The sequence below is a fragment of the Sturnus vulgaris genome, chromosome 6 (genome assembly GCF_052056855.1).
Source record: "Sturnus vulgaris isolate bStuVul1 chromosome 6, bStuVul1.hap1, whole genome shotgun sequence".
Classification (NCBI taxonomy): domain Eukaryota; kingdom Metazoa; phylum Chordata; class Aves; order Passeriformes; family Sturnidae; genus Sturnus; species Sturnus vulgaris.
In genome coordinates, this window is record NC_142248.1 from 7,560,618 (window position 1) to 7,577,953 (window position 17,336).

Below are 17,336 nucleotides of genomic sequence, written 5' to 3' on the forward strand. Positions count from 1 at the left end.
AAGACTGGATCTTCTTCCTTTTTAAAACTTTTCACTCTTTCTAAATATAGCAAATGTCAGCTGGGAATTTGCCAATCCCCAATTCCCCTCAATTCCTCACCTCAATTTTTAAAGGTTATTTAAAAGTTAAAAATTGGAAACACACGGCATGACTAATGAACTTCCATAAATTCACTAAGATCTGGAGAGCTTGAGGGAATTGTGAATGAAGTTGGCGCACTTTGCCAGAATGTCTTTCTCCTGTTTCTTGCACATCCTGCATCCCTGTTGATACTTAAATTATCTTTCAGGCTGGGTCTTAAAACGATAGCTTTTGGCACGGATGGAGGGGCTATTTTATTTTATTTTTGGAAAAAGGCATCAGTGCCTTTTGATGACGTTTCTTGTCCCCGTGCAGACTCCCGCCTGGAGGTGCACAGTGCTGCTGAGCATACATAGCACTTTGGGATTCTCTGGGGTGTAAGACACTATATAAATGTAAAATGTTGCCACAGCAACCACATGTCACGCGATTCACTTGCATAAGATGAACAACAGATACTTAGGAAGCGGAGATCCCTTTGGGTTGTTGCTTTTTGTCTCCATATCGATGTGCTCTGTGGAGTTCGAGGCTGCAGAGCAGCGCTGTTTTCCAGCAGAATTAGAAGTTTTCTCCTGTTGGGGCTGGCATTTAGAGAACGGGTATTGGTTTCACGTCCGAGAATAAAACCGCGCCAGTGTAAAGTATTGAAAGGACACGAATGTGGGCGGTTTGAGCATTGGGACGGCGGTGTGGGGGTGCCGGGGGCAGGGTTTTCCCGCGGGGAATGTCGGTGCAGGGAGGCCGGGCGGTGGCAGCGGTTCCCCCGCGGGGCGCGGCGCCGCTCGGGGCGGGGGTGCGGGACGCGCCCGCCCGCCGCGCTGGGCTCTGCCGCCACCTGCCGGCCGCGCTGCGCACCGCACCCTGCGCGGGGAGCCCGCCGGGCCCCGCCTGCGCACGGGCGATCCCCGCATCGGGAGCGACGGGGCGGAACGGCCTCGGCCGCTGTCCCCGCCGCGCTGCTGCCCTCCGCTCGACGCCCCGCACACGTCCCCGCTGCTGGCAGAGGCGGCGCGGTGCCCCCCGAGCTGTGGGGCGTGGGGGCGAGGTGCTGGATAGGGCAGCTTGTAGGCAATGGGAGAATTAGGGCTTACACAGGGAAGTGGCCTGTCCGTGTGCTCCAGAATTCCACCGCGTGGGCGCGGGGATGGGCGCGGTGCAGGAAACTTGGCCAAAGCGCTTAGAGTGTCTTAAATGCAACATTTTAAGCATTTCATTACTTGAAAATTGTCATTAATCAGGGGGCATCCAAGTGATCTGATTCATCCTTTTCTTTCAGTCAACAATGTGGGAATGTCCTATGCTTATCCTGAATATTTTCTTGATATTCCAGAGCTGGAGAAGGTAAGTGCATTTGTGGTACCTTTTAGTGTTCCACTGTAGTTAGCAAATATTACAGAAATATTTAGGTTTGGTTAAGGAACCCACATAATGAGGCTTCCTGATTAGCATTACGTGTTCAAAAGCTTGGGGATTTCCATAAGCAGCATAACACAATGCTGATGATGGCAGTCTCACTTTTTGGTGGTGTTCTTTACGTATCCTTTCCTGCTTCTTCTGCTCCTGCTCCTGGTCTCATCTGGCTGTTGTTTATGAGCTGCTTTAGCTTGTGTTGGGGGGCTTCTTACGTGACTGAAGGCAAGCAAACAATTTTATGGGTGAAAGCTGCATAGTGCATAACACTTACAAAACTCAAATATAAGCATTTTAGACAGTTCATAATGTAGGGACAATCTTGGTTGTGCTGGATACATTGAAAACTCATTATGAACAATTTCATTGGTTCATGATTTTCTTTCTGAAACCCATGTAGCTCACTGGGCCCACTGTGGTTTTGTGTTTTCCACTTAAGTGTTGTTAAATACATCTAGTGTTTGGTTCACCTTCAAATAAGGTTCAAAATGTTTAGAAAAAAAATAAAATACCAGGTTTTAACCTGCTGGTGAAGAGCATAATACATTAGTTAGTTTTAAAATGTGTAAAAAGATAAGAATTTATTAAAGTTCATAAGTACTGCAAATAGTGTTAGGAAATAGTGTCAGTGTGATACACCTGTGTGGTTCTGTATTAATGCAAGTCCCTAATCAAAGATGAAACCTCACCAAGAGCAATTCACAGACTTTGCTCTGAAAGCCTGTCACTGTTCCTAATACTTAACCAGGTAAGCAAGGAGAAAAGACAGATAATTTATCCCAGCACTTAAACCCAGAGGATGTTTTAATACTGTTCAAATAACTTCAAATGAGTAAACTCCAAAACTTTGTGTTCTTGCAGACGATCGACAAAATGGTTAACATTAACATCATGTCTGTTTGTGAGGTAAGTTACCAACACTTCTTGATAATTCAAAACCAGAAAACAAGATTCAGTTATCTGAGGGAGTTACTTTGACCTGTTAGACTACAGATTGACTTTTTGTCTTGGAGAAACCCAGAGGTTCTGATTGTCTTAACAAACTGCTCTGATTGTTGTGTGAAATGTAATTTGTTGCAAAGATGCCTATTAGCTATTTAAAAGGAGCAAGGTAAGTACATAACAGCATAAAACAGCACTTAATGCTTCTTCACAATTGTTCTTCTAGTCCTTTCTGTAAATACTTCGTTCTTCTCCCTCTGCATCTGTGTTTCTTGGGGTGGGCAGCCCTTATCTCTCCATGCCGAAGGTTTTTGTACACTGTAGTGAGAAGGCACTTAAATATTTTTCTGCAAAATATATAAGCAAGAAAGAAAATCAAACTCACAGAAGCACACATTAACTTTACTTTAGAAGTTACCTTCATTTTTTGACATTTAAACTGAAGATTTTCTTAAGAAGAAATCAGCATGACTTCAGGCTGAAACATATGGCTGTTCTCTTGTTGATTGACATGAGGCACATTCAAAAATGATGTTTTCATCCTAGTATATCAAAGCTTAAAAAGAAGGAATAGCTGCTTACATGTCACGGGAACACTGTTAGTGTATTACCAGTGTGTGCTGATGAAACTCCTTGTGACTATTCACTGCTAAACCTTCTTATGCATAACAATGTGTCTCTATTAGCTGAGGGTTAACCTGCCTCAAAGCTAAAATATTAGAAGTTTCAAAGATGGCTCAAAAGATTTTACTTTTTTGCAGCTCCTTCTGATTTGGTCAAGTACTAAATTAATCTAGTCCAGTTCTTTTGGAGAGTCTAAACTCTGGTTTCCATATGAGGAGACACAGCACCTCTTAAAACAATGTTTTAGTAAGATTCTCACACTTTATTAAAACGTGGACAAACAGTGAAAGTGCAGTCATTGCATGACTGAATGGGAGTTGGTAATGTCAGCTTACTGCTGCAAGCTCTTACTTCTGTGTGTATTTCATTTGATGTCTCAGAACTGCTTGTTGGAAAGTTAGAAATGCTATAACACTGAGTCTTCAGAAGCCTTTCACCTGGAAAATGACTGAGCCTGACAAGTACAGATTTTCTAGTTGACCAAGAAGGACAACCCATGGTGTCTTGTTGTCCCCCTGCAAGATTTAATCAGAGAAGTCAGTTATTAAGGAGTTTTCTCTGAAGGAAAGTTTCTCTAAAGGAAGTGATTTAAGTTAACAGAGCTGAATCAGGTGTACATCTGAAGTGTCATGCATAGACCTCTGCTGAGGTGTGAGGTCTGTGCTGTGCCAGCAGAGGGAGTGCACTATTCAGTGATAAAATAATTTGGGGTGTCAGTCTTCCTGGGAATATTTTGTTAGATTAGAAATGTTACAGATGAGCTACTTCAATATGTATTTCTGAAGATGGGAAGGTAGAGCAGTAGTTTAACTCAGCATACACCGAAAGTTCCAGAGATGCAGCTAAACTGTGTTGTTTTCCAAACTAAACTAATGCTTCAATTGTAGTCTCAGTGTTCATCAACAATTTAACAAAATTGTCATACAGCTTCTTGTAAAATTTGCATCCTCTCAACCCCTTCACATTCTAAAATGGCTATTTTTGCACATGTAGAAACTTACCGAGGATCTGCTTGCTGTGTGTTAATAGTGTTTTTGCTTCTGTTTGTAAACTTTTTTCTTGACTGTGAACAACTCTGTTACTGCATTTAATCAGAGTTTGAGCATAAGATTCCAAGCTTGAAAATGTTTTCTCCTGCTTGAGCATGTTGTGTAATTAAACAGTAGGCATGCCAGATGCTTAGTGTTTTGGGGAGAAGAGCACATTAGAGATGTGTGCCATCTGTAAGACACTTTTTCAGGAGAACCCATAGAACTAGAGAATCATGGTATGAAAAAAATAAATTTAGGAAAAGTCTGAATATCTTTTCACTTAGACTTTTAGGATGTAATCCTGTGAATATTTAGTTCTGTTTTTGAGGTTGGTGCCATCTCTTATATAAATATATGCAGACATACATATATGTGTATTTTTTAAAAACAATAATAAGAATATTCTCTTTTCTTGTCTGACTAAAACCATGAAGTTTGTGGTGGAAGAGAGCACAAAATTCTTAAGCAAGCAGCTGAAGGTCTGCTGAAATGTGAAAGTATAGGAGAGGCAGAAGTACTACCCGTTCAGGCTCTCCCTATAGTATCTCCAGATCCTCGTCAGAGGTGTCATATAACCTGTACTGTTATGTTCTAGAGCATTGGCTTCCACTTCCTTGCCTTTTGGACCAACCTTTCTCAGAGCCGACGAGATGATGATATCCCCTGTCCTCTCAGTAACCTGCACCATGTGCCATCAGCAGCACCTTTTGGGCAGCACAACTCTTCTGGTGTGTGTGTCGAGTAACTCCAGTTCAGGCTGAAACACCCCTTGGACTTGAAGTGGGAAAGTCAGGTTAATTAGCACAGATTGATTCTGCAGACAAGTTGAAGTCTGTTTTGTTGCCATAAGTATAGGCAGTTTTGAAACATAATGCTCATCCCTTAACTTTTTGATCCATCTTTTTCTTCATTAGTCAGCTCATTGGATTTCCACGGGAGTATGCAGTGTGTAAGAAGGGGTACAGTGAGAAAGAAGATATCTTCACAGGACAAATTTTCAGCCTAGTTGGTCCTGCTGTTTAGTATTTTTCCCAGCTGCAAAGTACCTAATACTATGGAATTTTGGCAGGTGGTGTGAGAACTCTTTTGCTGTCAGACCTTTAAAAGCCCATGTCTTTCCTGAATCCTATTCCATGCTGCCCTGCCTGCCCCCATCATGTCCTTAGAGCACTGTTGGATTAGATCACCCACGAACCATGCAATTTTGGGGTTCACTCAGTCTGGCATGAAGTGTTGATTACTGTGATGTGCCTTTGAAGCACCCTGTACATGACTGAAGATAAGCCAGGTAAAACTACTTAAAACGTGTTGGAAATCTCATGTCTTTTAAAATACTGGTTAAAAAATTGACAAAATATCACCCTGTCCCTTAGCCAAAGTGCATGCTTTTTAAGCAGTCTGGGCAATATCACATTTTAATGTGACATGTAATGCAGGAGTTACTCTGATCTTCATATAATATACAAAACCAGAAGTGTTATGGGTCTTGATGCCGTAAATAGAATGAAGATTTTTCATTTGTGGTATTTTCTCAGGAGAGCTTGAGACTTTAAACAATCATATACAAGGATTGAATTGACAAATAAATGAGAAAGATGATGAGGTAGTATATGTAGTTTTATGGTTCTTGTCATAATCTTATCTCAAGCTTCTGGAGGGATTTAAATAGCAGAACTTTAATGATTGTTGGTAGCAGTTCAGGTAATGTGGCTTTGTATTATAACTTTTGGATATCTTGTTGCATTTTGAGACACAAATATTAGTGGCATTGGGTGAAATATCAGGTCGAAATCCCTGGGTTTTTTCATTAACCAGCAAGTGTTGAGAAATCAAAATTAAAACTTGTTCTGTATAGTTCTAATCATAGTTCTTTCTAGTAACTTGATCTTCTTGAGTCGATTCATCTTTGTATTCTCCAGCCTTTGGTTTCACTTGGGAAAACAAACTTGATTTGGCTATTTGCTTAAAGTCCTGAAAGCCAAGGGTGCCAGAACTGGTGTCCAGTGGAAAAAGTAGGTAGGTAATGAGCACAGAGAATTGCTTCGAATGCTTCAGGGAGCCCTTATTTCTCTTTTGAAAGCTGGAAGAGTTACTTGGTATGGAAGGAACTGCAAGTTTGTTACTTCTTTTGCAGCATCACAATATGCTAATTGCATTGGGAGTGAGGCATAAGCTTATGTTCTCTTGAAAAATGAGCAGGACTAAACAGTTGAGGGAGTGCTGGCTTAGTGGTTGATTGATTAAGCAAGGAGCTGAATTACTTTGCAGGCTGTTATATTGTGGGGGGATGCAAATTTTAGGCTTGCAGGCCAGGCTTCACTTGGGAATTGGCATTAACAGACGAAGTGGGAGAGGAAATTATGTGCATGTACATCCCTTGTGTCTGTGGTAGTCTTCATGTTAATGACTTTTCTCACGTTTTATACTGAGTGTCAATACAAAAGGCTAATTGGTCTTACAACATCAAGGATTTTTGTTGTCATATTTGAGATGGTTTTAATTTTCTCGAGGCTTCAAAATACATAAATACTTCATGTTGAACTGAGAGATCTGGTACCAGCTGCCCCTGTAATGGAGGAGTAGTGAGAGGTGAATTCCACCAGGTTGTGAATCCCAGGCAGGACATGGGAATAACTACTACAAAGTCTGAAACTGTAAGTTTAGGAAAGAAAGCAACAACAGAACCCACAACCAATATAAAATTGGAAGGAGGAGCAGACGTTACTGTATTTGAGAAAGAGGGGAAATATACTAATGCAGACCTGTGTGTAGAAAGAAGGAAAGCTGGGGGAGCAGCAATCCTGAAAAGACAGCAGGAAATGACATCTCTCTCTGTCTCCAATGTGTGTTCAGGTGGGCTAATGCAGTCTGATACAGCATCTGTAAAGATACTTTACCAGAAATCAGGAGGTAGTTGCTTCCTGCAAGAACCCTCTGTGCATTTTTGTGTTTGCTCTGGAAGGGGTCACAGTAAGTGGAATGTAATTCTGAGGACAGTGGCAACACGAACTTATAAGAAGAGATCACTCTGTGTGTGTGTATATTCCAGTCTAGTCAAGAGATTTTTTACATTTATATTCAAAGTCATAATCAAACAAGGGATTGATGATTTAGCCAAGTACAAGTTTAAAACAGAGAGGGACAGTTGCCAGTGCTTGGAAGAGGAGTAAGCATCCTGTGTAGGTGGTCATGAATATCATTCAGATGGTCCAGAGGGAGAAATTCAATGCTGTGGTTTCCCACCTTGCTGACTTTGAACCCGAGAGTGTGATACACAGAAAGCTGGATCAAGGGAAATGTAACAGTGATAAATACTCCTAAGCAATAGTCAGAGAAGCACTGAGGATTTTTGTTCAAAGTACAAGTAACTTGGGGAAATTCAGGAAATCCTGGAGTTCTGTGGCTTTCTGTAGATTTGGGGTTGACACAAACACGTATTTTGCCTCTTGAAAAGAGAAAGTTCAGCCTTATTATTTGAGCAGTCTTTGTCCTGTGTGAAGGGCAAGAGGAAAAATATGCTTATTTTGAGAGCTTTCAGTTTTTAACTTGACTCCAAAAGTTTGTGACTCTAAATAGGGAAAACTTTCTCTTCTAAAACTGTCACTCAGAGGAAAGTCACTGAAAATGAACAGGGCTTATTACTTTCATAGTTCCCTTTTTATGTCTAGGACCCCTGACACGGCCACATGGGTCACTGTGTGAGTTGAGCTGAGGTCAGGTTTATTTGCTAGTTTTTACAAATATAAATATTGTTTGGCTTGGGGTACAAGCTGCATTAAGAAGTTTCTGTTTCAAGAGAGACACATTAACAAGCTTTGTAGATGCTGTCAATAGGCTTCACAATCGATGTAACTACCAGTGCATGAGAACAGTTCCTTAGTTTTTCAGTGTACCATCTGTGGGCAAGGGAGCCAGTTAACTTTGTTAAACAGCAACAGCATTTGTGAAATTGGGTGAATCTTCTGCCCAGACACTCTTGAGCTGTATCATGGTAGCAGTGATGTTTTTGTACATGAGTGGGTGCACCACAGGGAATTCCTGATCTTTAAAAAGTTATGTTGCTCTGAGCTGTTAAAACCTCACCCCAGGTTTGTGAATGAGGGAAACTTCTTGTCTGTGTAACACTGTAGAAAACTTCTCCAAATTCTCAAGCCTCACTCTTTATTGTCTTTGTATAGCCCTAGTTACAGAAAGGGTGTCATTATACCCTTTCAAAGTGGAAAGAATGACTTGCAGTTGTAACATCACAGAATGATTTATCTCTAAATATACAACTCTGGTATTAGATTTCTGGCATTGTATAACAGTTGTGAGGCCCGTAAGGTCTGAAGAATGATTCTGAATATTTACCCCACCTTTTCCTGCTGTATTTTAATAGTCTGAATAATATCACCTGAAAGATATTAAAAATTTGGTTATTATTATTATTAGTTCCAAAGGCCCAACTTCTGAGCTATTGCTTGGACCAGATTGAGGAAAGACTACAACGCAGTGATAACTAAGAATGGGAGGTTTTCTTCTGAAGAAAAATCATTGGAAATCCATGGTTATAACTTCCAACTGTATTTGTTAGTCCTCTAATAGCAGCTTTTAATTGTAGTGCCTGCTTTAGAACATAAATCTTGCCATGAGTCTGTGCATTCTTGTATTTGCAAGTAGGAATCTTTGCTTTGTTAAAAGTAAAAGCAGTGTTACTTTTTCCAGAACTAGAAGGTAGAGGACAGGTTTGGTGAGGAAGAGTGGACAATGCAACCAGTGCTTGCAAGGAATGTAATAAATTCTTGATGTCCTTTTATCTGCAACTGCAATGATAGCTACCTATAAAAGATTATTGAACTGGTCTGTAATCAATCTCTACCTTAAGTTAGTAATTTGCCCTGAGCATCCTGGAATGTGAGATCTGGATGGTTATGTATGAAGTTGACTTCAAAACAAAGCAACCATCCAAACCAAAGGAACTATACCCCAAACTCTGTGGCTGCTTTATGTGTGTATGTGAAATAATTGGAAAACACACAAAAAAAGAGTGCAGCAACCACTCTTCATGGTTGTGTGCTAAATACAACTTTTAGCCAGACTCTGTAAAATAGGAAAGATTAACAACTTCTGATGTTGAGTAGTCTGTCCTGAACAAATTTGTCAGATGCACATGCTCACTCTGCTCTAAATCAAATTTTCAGAAAGAAAAACCATTTTGTTTTGGATGAGCTGGCAGTTTTCATGTAGCCTAGTTACTTTAGAATTACCTGAGTCTTCAGAGTCTTGGGAACATTCGTATTTTCAACTGTAGCACTCACATTTCTATGGAAAGTAGTATTCCTTCAGAAAAAAAGCTTATGTGAAGGAAGCCCAAGCAGTAATGTTCAGTAATCACCAACTGAAGGCACTCTTTCTAAGGTAGCTCCCAACCTCCCTTTAGGCTTCCTGACACCTCCTTCTACCTGTATTAAATTGCAAAGAAACAAAGAAACTAATAACACTACTGTAAGTTCTGACATCCTATAGATTGACTTGCAAGGCTTTGCCATTTATGAAATACACACCATTACAGAACAGACTGTCTCTAAACAAGACCTAGGTAAAATTTGGATTTTTTATCTGGAAGATATTTGTTCAGTTCTAGATGTTTTAGCTTTGAACTGCCATTTTTCATAGTGGCATGTCTCAGATTACAGGTATTGAAGACGAGTGTTAACCAATTTGGCTGTTTTGGATAATCATACAATGCAAGCACAGGTAGACACCTCTGACACCATTATTCATGATTAAACTACATTTATGCTATTAATTGTTTCATTTGAATTAATGCTGAAGATATTTTACATGTGTGTACAATGTATAAAATTGCCAGATCTGAGTATGGCTGCAGAATACCCTGCCAGCATTTTTCCAGTCATGCACTTTGAGTGTGCAGTTGGCTGGGTCAGGTGAGTCTGACTCAGAGTGCTGCCTTCTGTTATCTTGATCTTTAGAAATAAAAGTATTTTTACATCAAGATACTGAATATTCATGAATATATTTTTTTCACACATCACAAGGTGTAAAAAATACTGATAGAAATTTTTGTCTTATTTCACAGAATTTTGAAATTCCCTCAAAATAAGAATTTTAGTTAAAAAATGGAAGTGATGTTGAGTATGAAATCCAGTTTTGCCATCAGTATTTTTCTGTGGAGGGGAAGAAAATTGATTGCTTGTCCAGCTGAACTTCAGAAACAAACCATTTAACACAGTTGGTAGTGAGAGACTTCTCGATTTCTCCCCAAATTGTGTTCCTATTGCTGTATTTCAACTGTCAATGGCTTCACAGTTTTTTATTTTATGTAAGCCCACCAATTATTGTAGCATATTTTAGTAGCCAGCAGGTTTGTGATAAACTGTTAGAGCTGCTTGGTGGGTTGCAATTTGGATTTAGACCATGAATGCATTTGTGTGGATTTATGACAAAGTTTCAAATGTGGGGTCTCTTCTACACTACAGTGGGAAGTTGTGTACTGGCTTTTCACATCATTTATGGGTTGCCTAAGGGAAGGCAATTCCAGTCCATGTCTGTGTGCCAATCTGTGGAGATTATATGCAGCATTGTGCAGCCCTGAGAGGTGAGAAGCAGTATGCTGATTTTTGTCAAGAGATCTGTGGAAGAGATCATACAGCTTGCATCAGATAAAAGCTCTTCCAGCCTTGAACTAGTCTTGAAATCAGCCCAAATCATTCTTTATCCTTTGAGATTAAAATAAATAGTTGTTTCTACATCTCTTTTTGAAGCATTAGTATATGAAAAAGCTCATGTATGCTTAAACTTAATACTAGAGGGTTTTTTGAAGGTGCATCAGATCTGTTTAGCTTGTTGATGCCTATCAGCTCTGAATACTTAGTTTGACTTCTGGGGCAGTGCTGACAGCTAAGTGTGTCAACAGCTGACTTCATGAAAGGCAGGAGTTGAACAGGCCTTCCTGTACAGTCCCTTATCAAACCTGTCATGCAGTGTGGCTGATGGCAGACTCTATTCTAAGGGAGAAATGCCAATAAAATGCAAAACACAGCCCTTCTCTAGCATTTTCTTTGTGTGTCAGCTGCAATCAACTGAGATTGTTTTCTTTTGTGTTTTTTTTTTTCTCCTTTATTCCTGAAAGGGTATGTTTTATAATTAAAAAGTAAAAACAAACAAACACTAAAACCTCAAACCCAGATTGAATCAGATGTAAGGGCTAATGCAGTAGTGATAATAAAATGAGTATCTTCCTACAATAAAATTTGTTTCTTTGTAATAAGAGCTTACAGATGTTTTGTGCCTGCATATGGTGATTTCTTTTGTGTGTTTTTCTTCCCATACTATTTAAATATTCAGTGTTTTATTTTAAGCTATCAAGGTAATTTGGGATCAGTGAGAGTATCATTACATTTTGGTGTGTGCTGGTTTTGGTATTTTATTACCCACCCCACCATGTTCTCAAAAACTTTGTTGGAACACCTTTCAGATGTCAAAAGTGGTAGCAGTTTATTTTCTATGTGATCTGTCCTTGGTGTGATTCACCAAGTTCAGTTATTCATAGGGTTAGTTGGGGCAGGGCAGAATTTGGCACAGGTAGAATTTTGATAGTATTTCAGGAAGGCAGAAGTTTTGGATTTAAATTTGTATTTTAGGATGGTAGTAATTAGTAGTGGGAAAATTAACTATTTTACACTAATTTAAATTTTGTCCAAGTTTGAATCAATGCTTAATTTGTTTCCCTTGTCAGAGATGCTCTGTCTGCCACTGGGAATGTTGTTTTAGGATTACTGCTCTGGAAAATCTTTCAGCCAGCTTGTAGATGGATTGCTCAGAGTCATAATAAAGTCAGGAGTTTCCAGAGCAGCGAGGAGGTTTGCCAGGCGACTTTCCTCCTGGGGGTGTAGTTTTTTCAGTGTGAAAACATCTGTGTAATCAGCAAAAAATATTTTGGGGTTTTAAGTATTTTCTGAAGGTAATAATGTAGGAAACTTACGTTCAGTAGTTCTGTCAGTGCTCTTGCTGCTCCATAATTTATTTTTGTCTTAAACTCAGCAGTTCAATAAGCCTAGCTAAAATGTATTGAATAATGTTTTGAACCTTGGCATAGGTGGTAAATTTAGTCAGTCGTGAGGAAGACAGGTGTTTTTTGCAGAGAGAGAAAGATGGTGCACGTACTGTAGTACTCTGGTGTTTTAATGTTCTTTAGAGGCCATGGATGCTGCAGAGTGGTGAAGACATTTGTTTTATTTACTCTTGTGCTACTAGGTAGATGGGTTCACCAGATTCAGTGCACACACTACTTGACAGAGCCAAGTTATCCAGGTAGAATAAAAATAAACTGCCCACGCAAAGTATGGTCTCTGCTTCCCCGAGCCATGCTTGGGGTGGAGGGGGTGGCAGCTGCTCCTGGGAGGAAGGGAGGCTTCCCTCGGTCTCTGCCTGTCTGGTGTCTGCATTCTCAGCCATCACGAATGTTTTCCTTTTGCAGATGACACGATTGGTGCTGCCCGGCATGCTGGAAAGGTGAGTCACACTAACACTATCCAGACAAAGTCATCATTATTTATAGGGGAGAATCCTTTCTTGAAAAATTCATTACTGTGACTAATCAGCCTAGTCTCCATGTTTTAATGGCAGAGTAATGCTGGGTGAGTCACGCTGATGGTGCATGAATCATCAGACGGTGGAAGCCTTTTCCACTCGATTCCCTTTTTATTTTTCCTCTCCTTTCTCCACTGTTGTGGTGATTCCTTTTAGAACAGAATTTAAAAGCCCGTATGACTCATCAGCACTAACTCAACAACCTGCTATTCTGAGGGGGTGGTTACAGTTCCTGGGAATAACCTTCTTAAGGCTATTTCTCTAAGTCATTGTAAGTAAAATGGATGCAAAGAATATGTTCTCATTATACAGTAGGAGGTATATTGAGGAAAGGCTGTGATCATTTGGCAAAGTAGAATTGGAGACCAGCTCTTTAGAATAACACACGATTGTGGACAGGGAAGACATGTACTGACTTTCCAGCTAGCTCCCAGGTGAAACCAAAAGGTTCACGATTTCCATTTAGTCCCCCCAGGCTGTTTCCTAGCTTGATATTGGCTCTGCTGGCTGTTTGCCATCTCTCTTGGGGTGCTAACCCTGCCTTGCTGAGGGTTGCCCTGGATCAGGATTGAGCCGTGTTCACAATTCTGCAGAAAACTCTGCAGAACCATGCAAACGAATAGGGCAGGACGAATCTGTATATGGGGCAAGCCTCCAAATCTAGCAAAGATGATAAAAAAAAAAAAAAAAAGGTTTATTTTGTCATCCCACTGTCTGAGTCTTCATTGCAGACGAGAATTCAGTTATTCAGGTGTTGCACAGATGCACAGATGTTTCACTTTTAAAACAAAGCTTCTTCCTGGGTGCAAACTGTCAGAGCTAATGGTCAGTAAGGGAGTCAGTGTCTAGCACATCAGGGTGATGGTGACCTAAGATTTTTCCTTTGCCAGTCACGAGATAGGAATAAGTTGATTTCATGTAAAGAGATTTGGATTAGAAATAAAGACCCAAGACTAAGCTCTAGGGCAGGAGTGTAATATTTCCCAATGAAGCTGGAGTAGAGGGTGAGGATTATAGTACAATATTTATGTACACATACTTAGGGCTTGTAGGTTAGAAGTTACTCCTTGTCCTTGTACTATTATTGATAGATAAAGGGACTTGTTTTTTGTGAAGCCACTGTCCTCTGAAGGTGCCAATGACCAAAACCTTTATACTTTTGAGGGAATTTAATGTTGTTTCATTAAAAACTCTTAATAGTTTTTGCCTCAGTTTCTTTTTTGTTTAAAGAAATACTCTAGCTATCCATTTGGCAGTTACCTCTTCAGCTTCTCAGGACAGAATGATGTATACTCCTTATAGAATATCCTGTATAGGTTTTTCTGTTACATATCCACAAAGATGATTTGAATGAAAGGCAGCAAACCAGGATCCTGCTGACTTCTGGTTCTGACTGCCCTTGAGCACACATATTCTTTCCTCTTACTTCTCTAACTGCATGACTACCTCAGGGATTCTGAGGATAAATGTTCAAGAAGCCTGGAAAGAAAAGGTTAACAGCAGTTAAAAAAATTTAAGTGTGCATCTTGAACTTTTTCCTGAATATAAGGAACCACTTTTAAAGACTACTCCATTTGGATTACAGCCTTGGTTTCCATCGCAGGGAAAAATATTTGAAAAATCTTCCATTTTCTGTTTGATTTTTGTGAAGTTGGTTGGGTTTGCAGTGCACAGAAGCAATGCCTGCAGCTGCCAACTCCTGCACAGTCATAGCTCACAGGCCATTAACACCACTAGGAGTCTGTAACCACAGGAGGACATGCATGTCCAGCAAATCCAAGGACATGAATGAATTGGAGCTGGACTCAGCTGCTTTCAGGTCAGCCATATATTTCTTGCATGGGACCACAGGCTAGAAAAAGGGCTCCAGGCTCTAAGAATAAGGCTAGCTAAGAATCTCATTGTCATTCCTCACTTGTTCAAGGTGGAGAGCATGTTGAATAGATAGATGTGACGTAGCGTGTTGGAGCATCTTGCAGCTTGCTCTAGTGCATACTTTTGTGCATTTGAATGTTGGTTTTATGACAATATATTGCAAGATAAATACAAAAATAGAACATGCTTCGCATCCAGGTCTGATAAGAGAAAACAAAGCTACATCTTGGTGTGCCTTTTACTTTTTATTTGTAATACATACAGCAGCATTAGATGAATGCCACTTCTGGTAATGGCATTTAGATTCTCTGCTGTGACTTCTCTCCTGTGCTCTGAACACTTAAAGTGACAATTTATTATCTGAAGCTTCCTATTACACTTAAATGAGCAGTTCCCATATAAATACTCAGGCTACTGTCTGCCATGGGAAACTCATAGAACTGAAAATCAAGGCTCGATGTCTTTGGGAACAAAAAAAAGCCACCACCACCAAAAAGCAGTTGGCTGTTGCTAGACAAATACCAAACTATCGTATTTATTGCCAGGAAAGTAGCAAGTGCATAATTACATTACAGAAGAAGCTTGCTCTTTCCACTTGGCATGCAGCTGGAGCAGGCGCTGGTTGCCACAGCAACAGGGAGATGGCTAAATATAGCCTCCCTGGTGCTGGACCACTTAAGGTAGAATGATGGGGAGGTGTGAGGGTGTGGGCCTGGCTTTCTTCATCTCAAACAACTTTTTTTGTTTGGTTTTGCTTTGTTTTTTGTTTTTTTTTCCATTAATGGCACAGTCGAATAAGATGGAGCCAAAATTTCTTTTTATCACACTGATGCTTGAGTAATTAATCAGATCCCTCCCAAAAAAACATTTATTTTGCAGCTCCTCTAAGAAGCCAAATTGTAATTGGAGTAATTGAAAGTGTTGCCCCTACTTACATGCTTCTCAATTTCCTTTTATCTGAGGGTTTTAAGTTATGGGCTTTTAAGGCTAGGACTGTTTTCTTTAAAATGCAAAAATACAAACCACAAAATCCCCAGTGGCACTGACTGCTTCAAAGAGACCAATACACAGAGCTTCTGCAAGGGGCTGCTCTTAGTGTTTTGTGTTTCTAAGAGGGTTTTCTTCACTGGGTCAAGCCATTAATTCATTCCATCTAGGTGGTGGTCACGACTCCTGCTAGAAAGTTGCAGTGCAGCCAGATGCTCAGAGACCTGTGCTTGCAGCCTGAATGTCAGCCTCTCTTCTAAAGCTTATCCACATCAATGCTTATCCTTCTTTGAATCCTGTTAAGCTTTTGTCCTCAGTTAAGTTTTGTGGCAAGCACTCCCTAGTCTGAATATAAGAGCACTTTTATCAGATCTGAATTTCAGTCTTTCATTTAAATAAATGTCATCTTTCTTTTGTATTCTGAGAGGATAAATCAAGATCTTGATCTTTTTCATTTGTTAGTTTGTGTACTCTTACCATGGCTGCTCTTAATAATCTCTTAAATAACTAAATTGATGTGTCAGGGTGGATTTTTTTTCTTCTCTTCCTCTTTCTTAAGTCATCAGTTTCTTAACACTTCTGTTCTGTATTTGGAGGGATAAAGATGGTTTGTAGACTGTAAAACAAGATTTTGGTGATGGTGGGGGATCTGTTCCTGCCATTCCAGCATCCTGTTGTCTGGCTGGTTTTGGTGACTGCTGCACAAAAGAACTCCTTGTTCAGGTTTTTCATGGAGGGGACAGTTGATTTAGAGTCCTGCAAGGTTTGTGATGATTCACAATTTTTTCTTTAGTGTGCATTGTTGGTTATTGATGCTCTCTTAATATTGATTTTTTCATCTGCCATTCTGTAGTCTGTTCACATAGCAGCATGAGCTTTTTAAAAAGTTCCTTATAGTATTCTCCAATCTGATAATCTCTTAAAAAATGCATAAATACTCATTTCACTGCTAATCTCCATTTGAGCTCATGAATAAATATCACGGTCACCACCTGTCTTGATATGAAAAACTTCTAGCATCCACTGTTAACCTTTTGCTGTCTTGAAAATTCCTGATTAATTTGTGATCTTATGCTTTCTATGCTATGTATTTTGATCTCTGTTATACTTTATTTCACCAACCAAGTCTTGCAGGGACATCTGAAAAACACAATAAACTTTGGCAAAGGTTCTTGAAATCCTGAATGACTGAAATTATTCTTTTGTCACATTTGCCATCTCATTCCTTATGACAAATCAGTCACAGATGTAATTCACAGTTACATCATGGCACAAGCCATGCTGGTTTGAATCTATTGTCATGATTTCCAAAGCACTGATATTGTTTCAGTTTTTAACAGTGACTTAAATGACTGTTTAAGATGGTTACTTAAATGGTTGTTGCAGCAGTGGTGTAATATACCTGTTTAAACAAACACGATGGGAACTTGTGTGAATCTGCAGGAGTTGAGCTGTGTGATGTCTACCTGCATGAGTGTTCTCACTGCATTGAACATGGCATACTAATATGCTGTGTTCAGGTAAACTGGCTTGAATTTCAAACAGGGTAAGAAAAAGTAGAAATTTCTTTCATTCTGTTGGACTGTCTCACAGCACCTTCTAACAGAATAATTGCCCTAATTTGCATGAAGCTTTTAAAATTAATTATTTTTCCACCTAGCACTAAATATGTCTGGTTTTGTAGGTAAAACTAGTCTCAGAAATAGATATGGCTCAAATCAGTCTGTATTGGGAGGTCAGGAGCCTTCTTGTCCTACCTGCATGAGCTTTAGAATGGCTTGACAGAGCAGGTG

The 17,336-nt window shown here is 39.8% G+C and overlaps 1 protein-coding gene across 1 annotated transcript in view; it reads left to right on the forward strand.

The window, feature by feature from the left end:
- Window positions 1–17,336, forward strand: part of HSD17B12 (hydroxysteroid 17-beta dehydrogenase 12) — an 82,133-nt gene that overhangs the window by 52,313 nt on the left and 12,484 nt on the right. Inside the window, exons 5-7 of the mRNA XM_014873526.2 lie at window positions 1,359–1,423; window positions 2,354–2,398; window positions 12,569–12,603. Of these exons, the coding sequence (XP_014729012.1) occupies window positions 1,359–1,423; window positions 2,354–2,398; window positions 12,569–12,603 (145 nt within the window). The remainder of the gene's footprint in view (window positions 1–1,358; window positions 1,424–2,353; window positions 2,399–12,568; window positions 12,604–17,336) is intronic.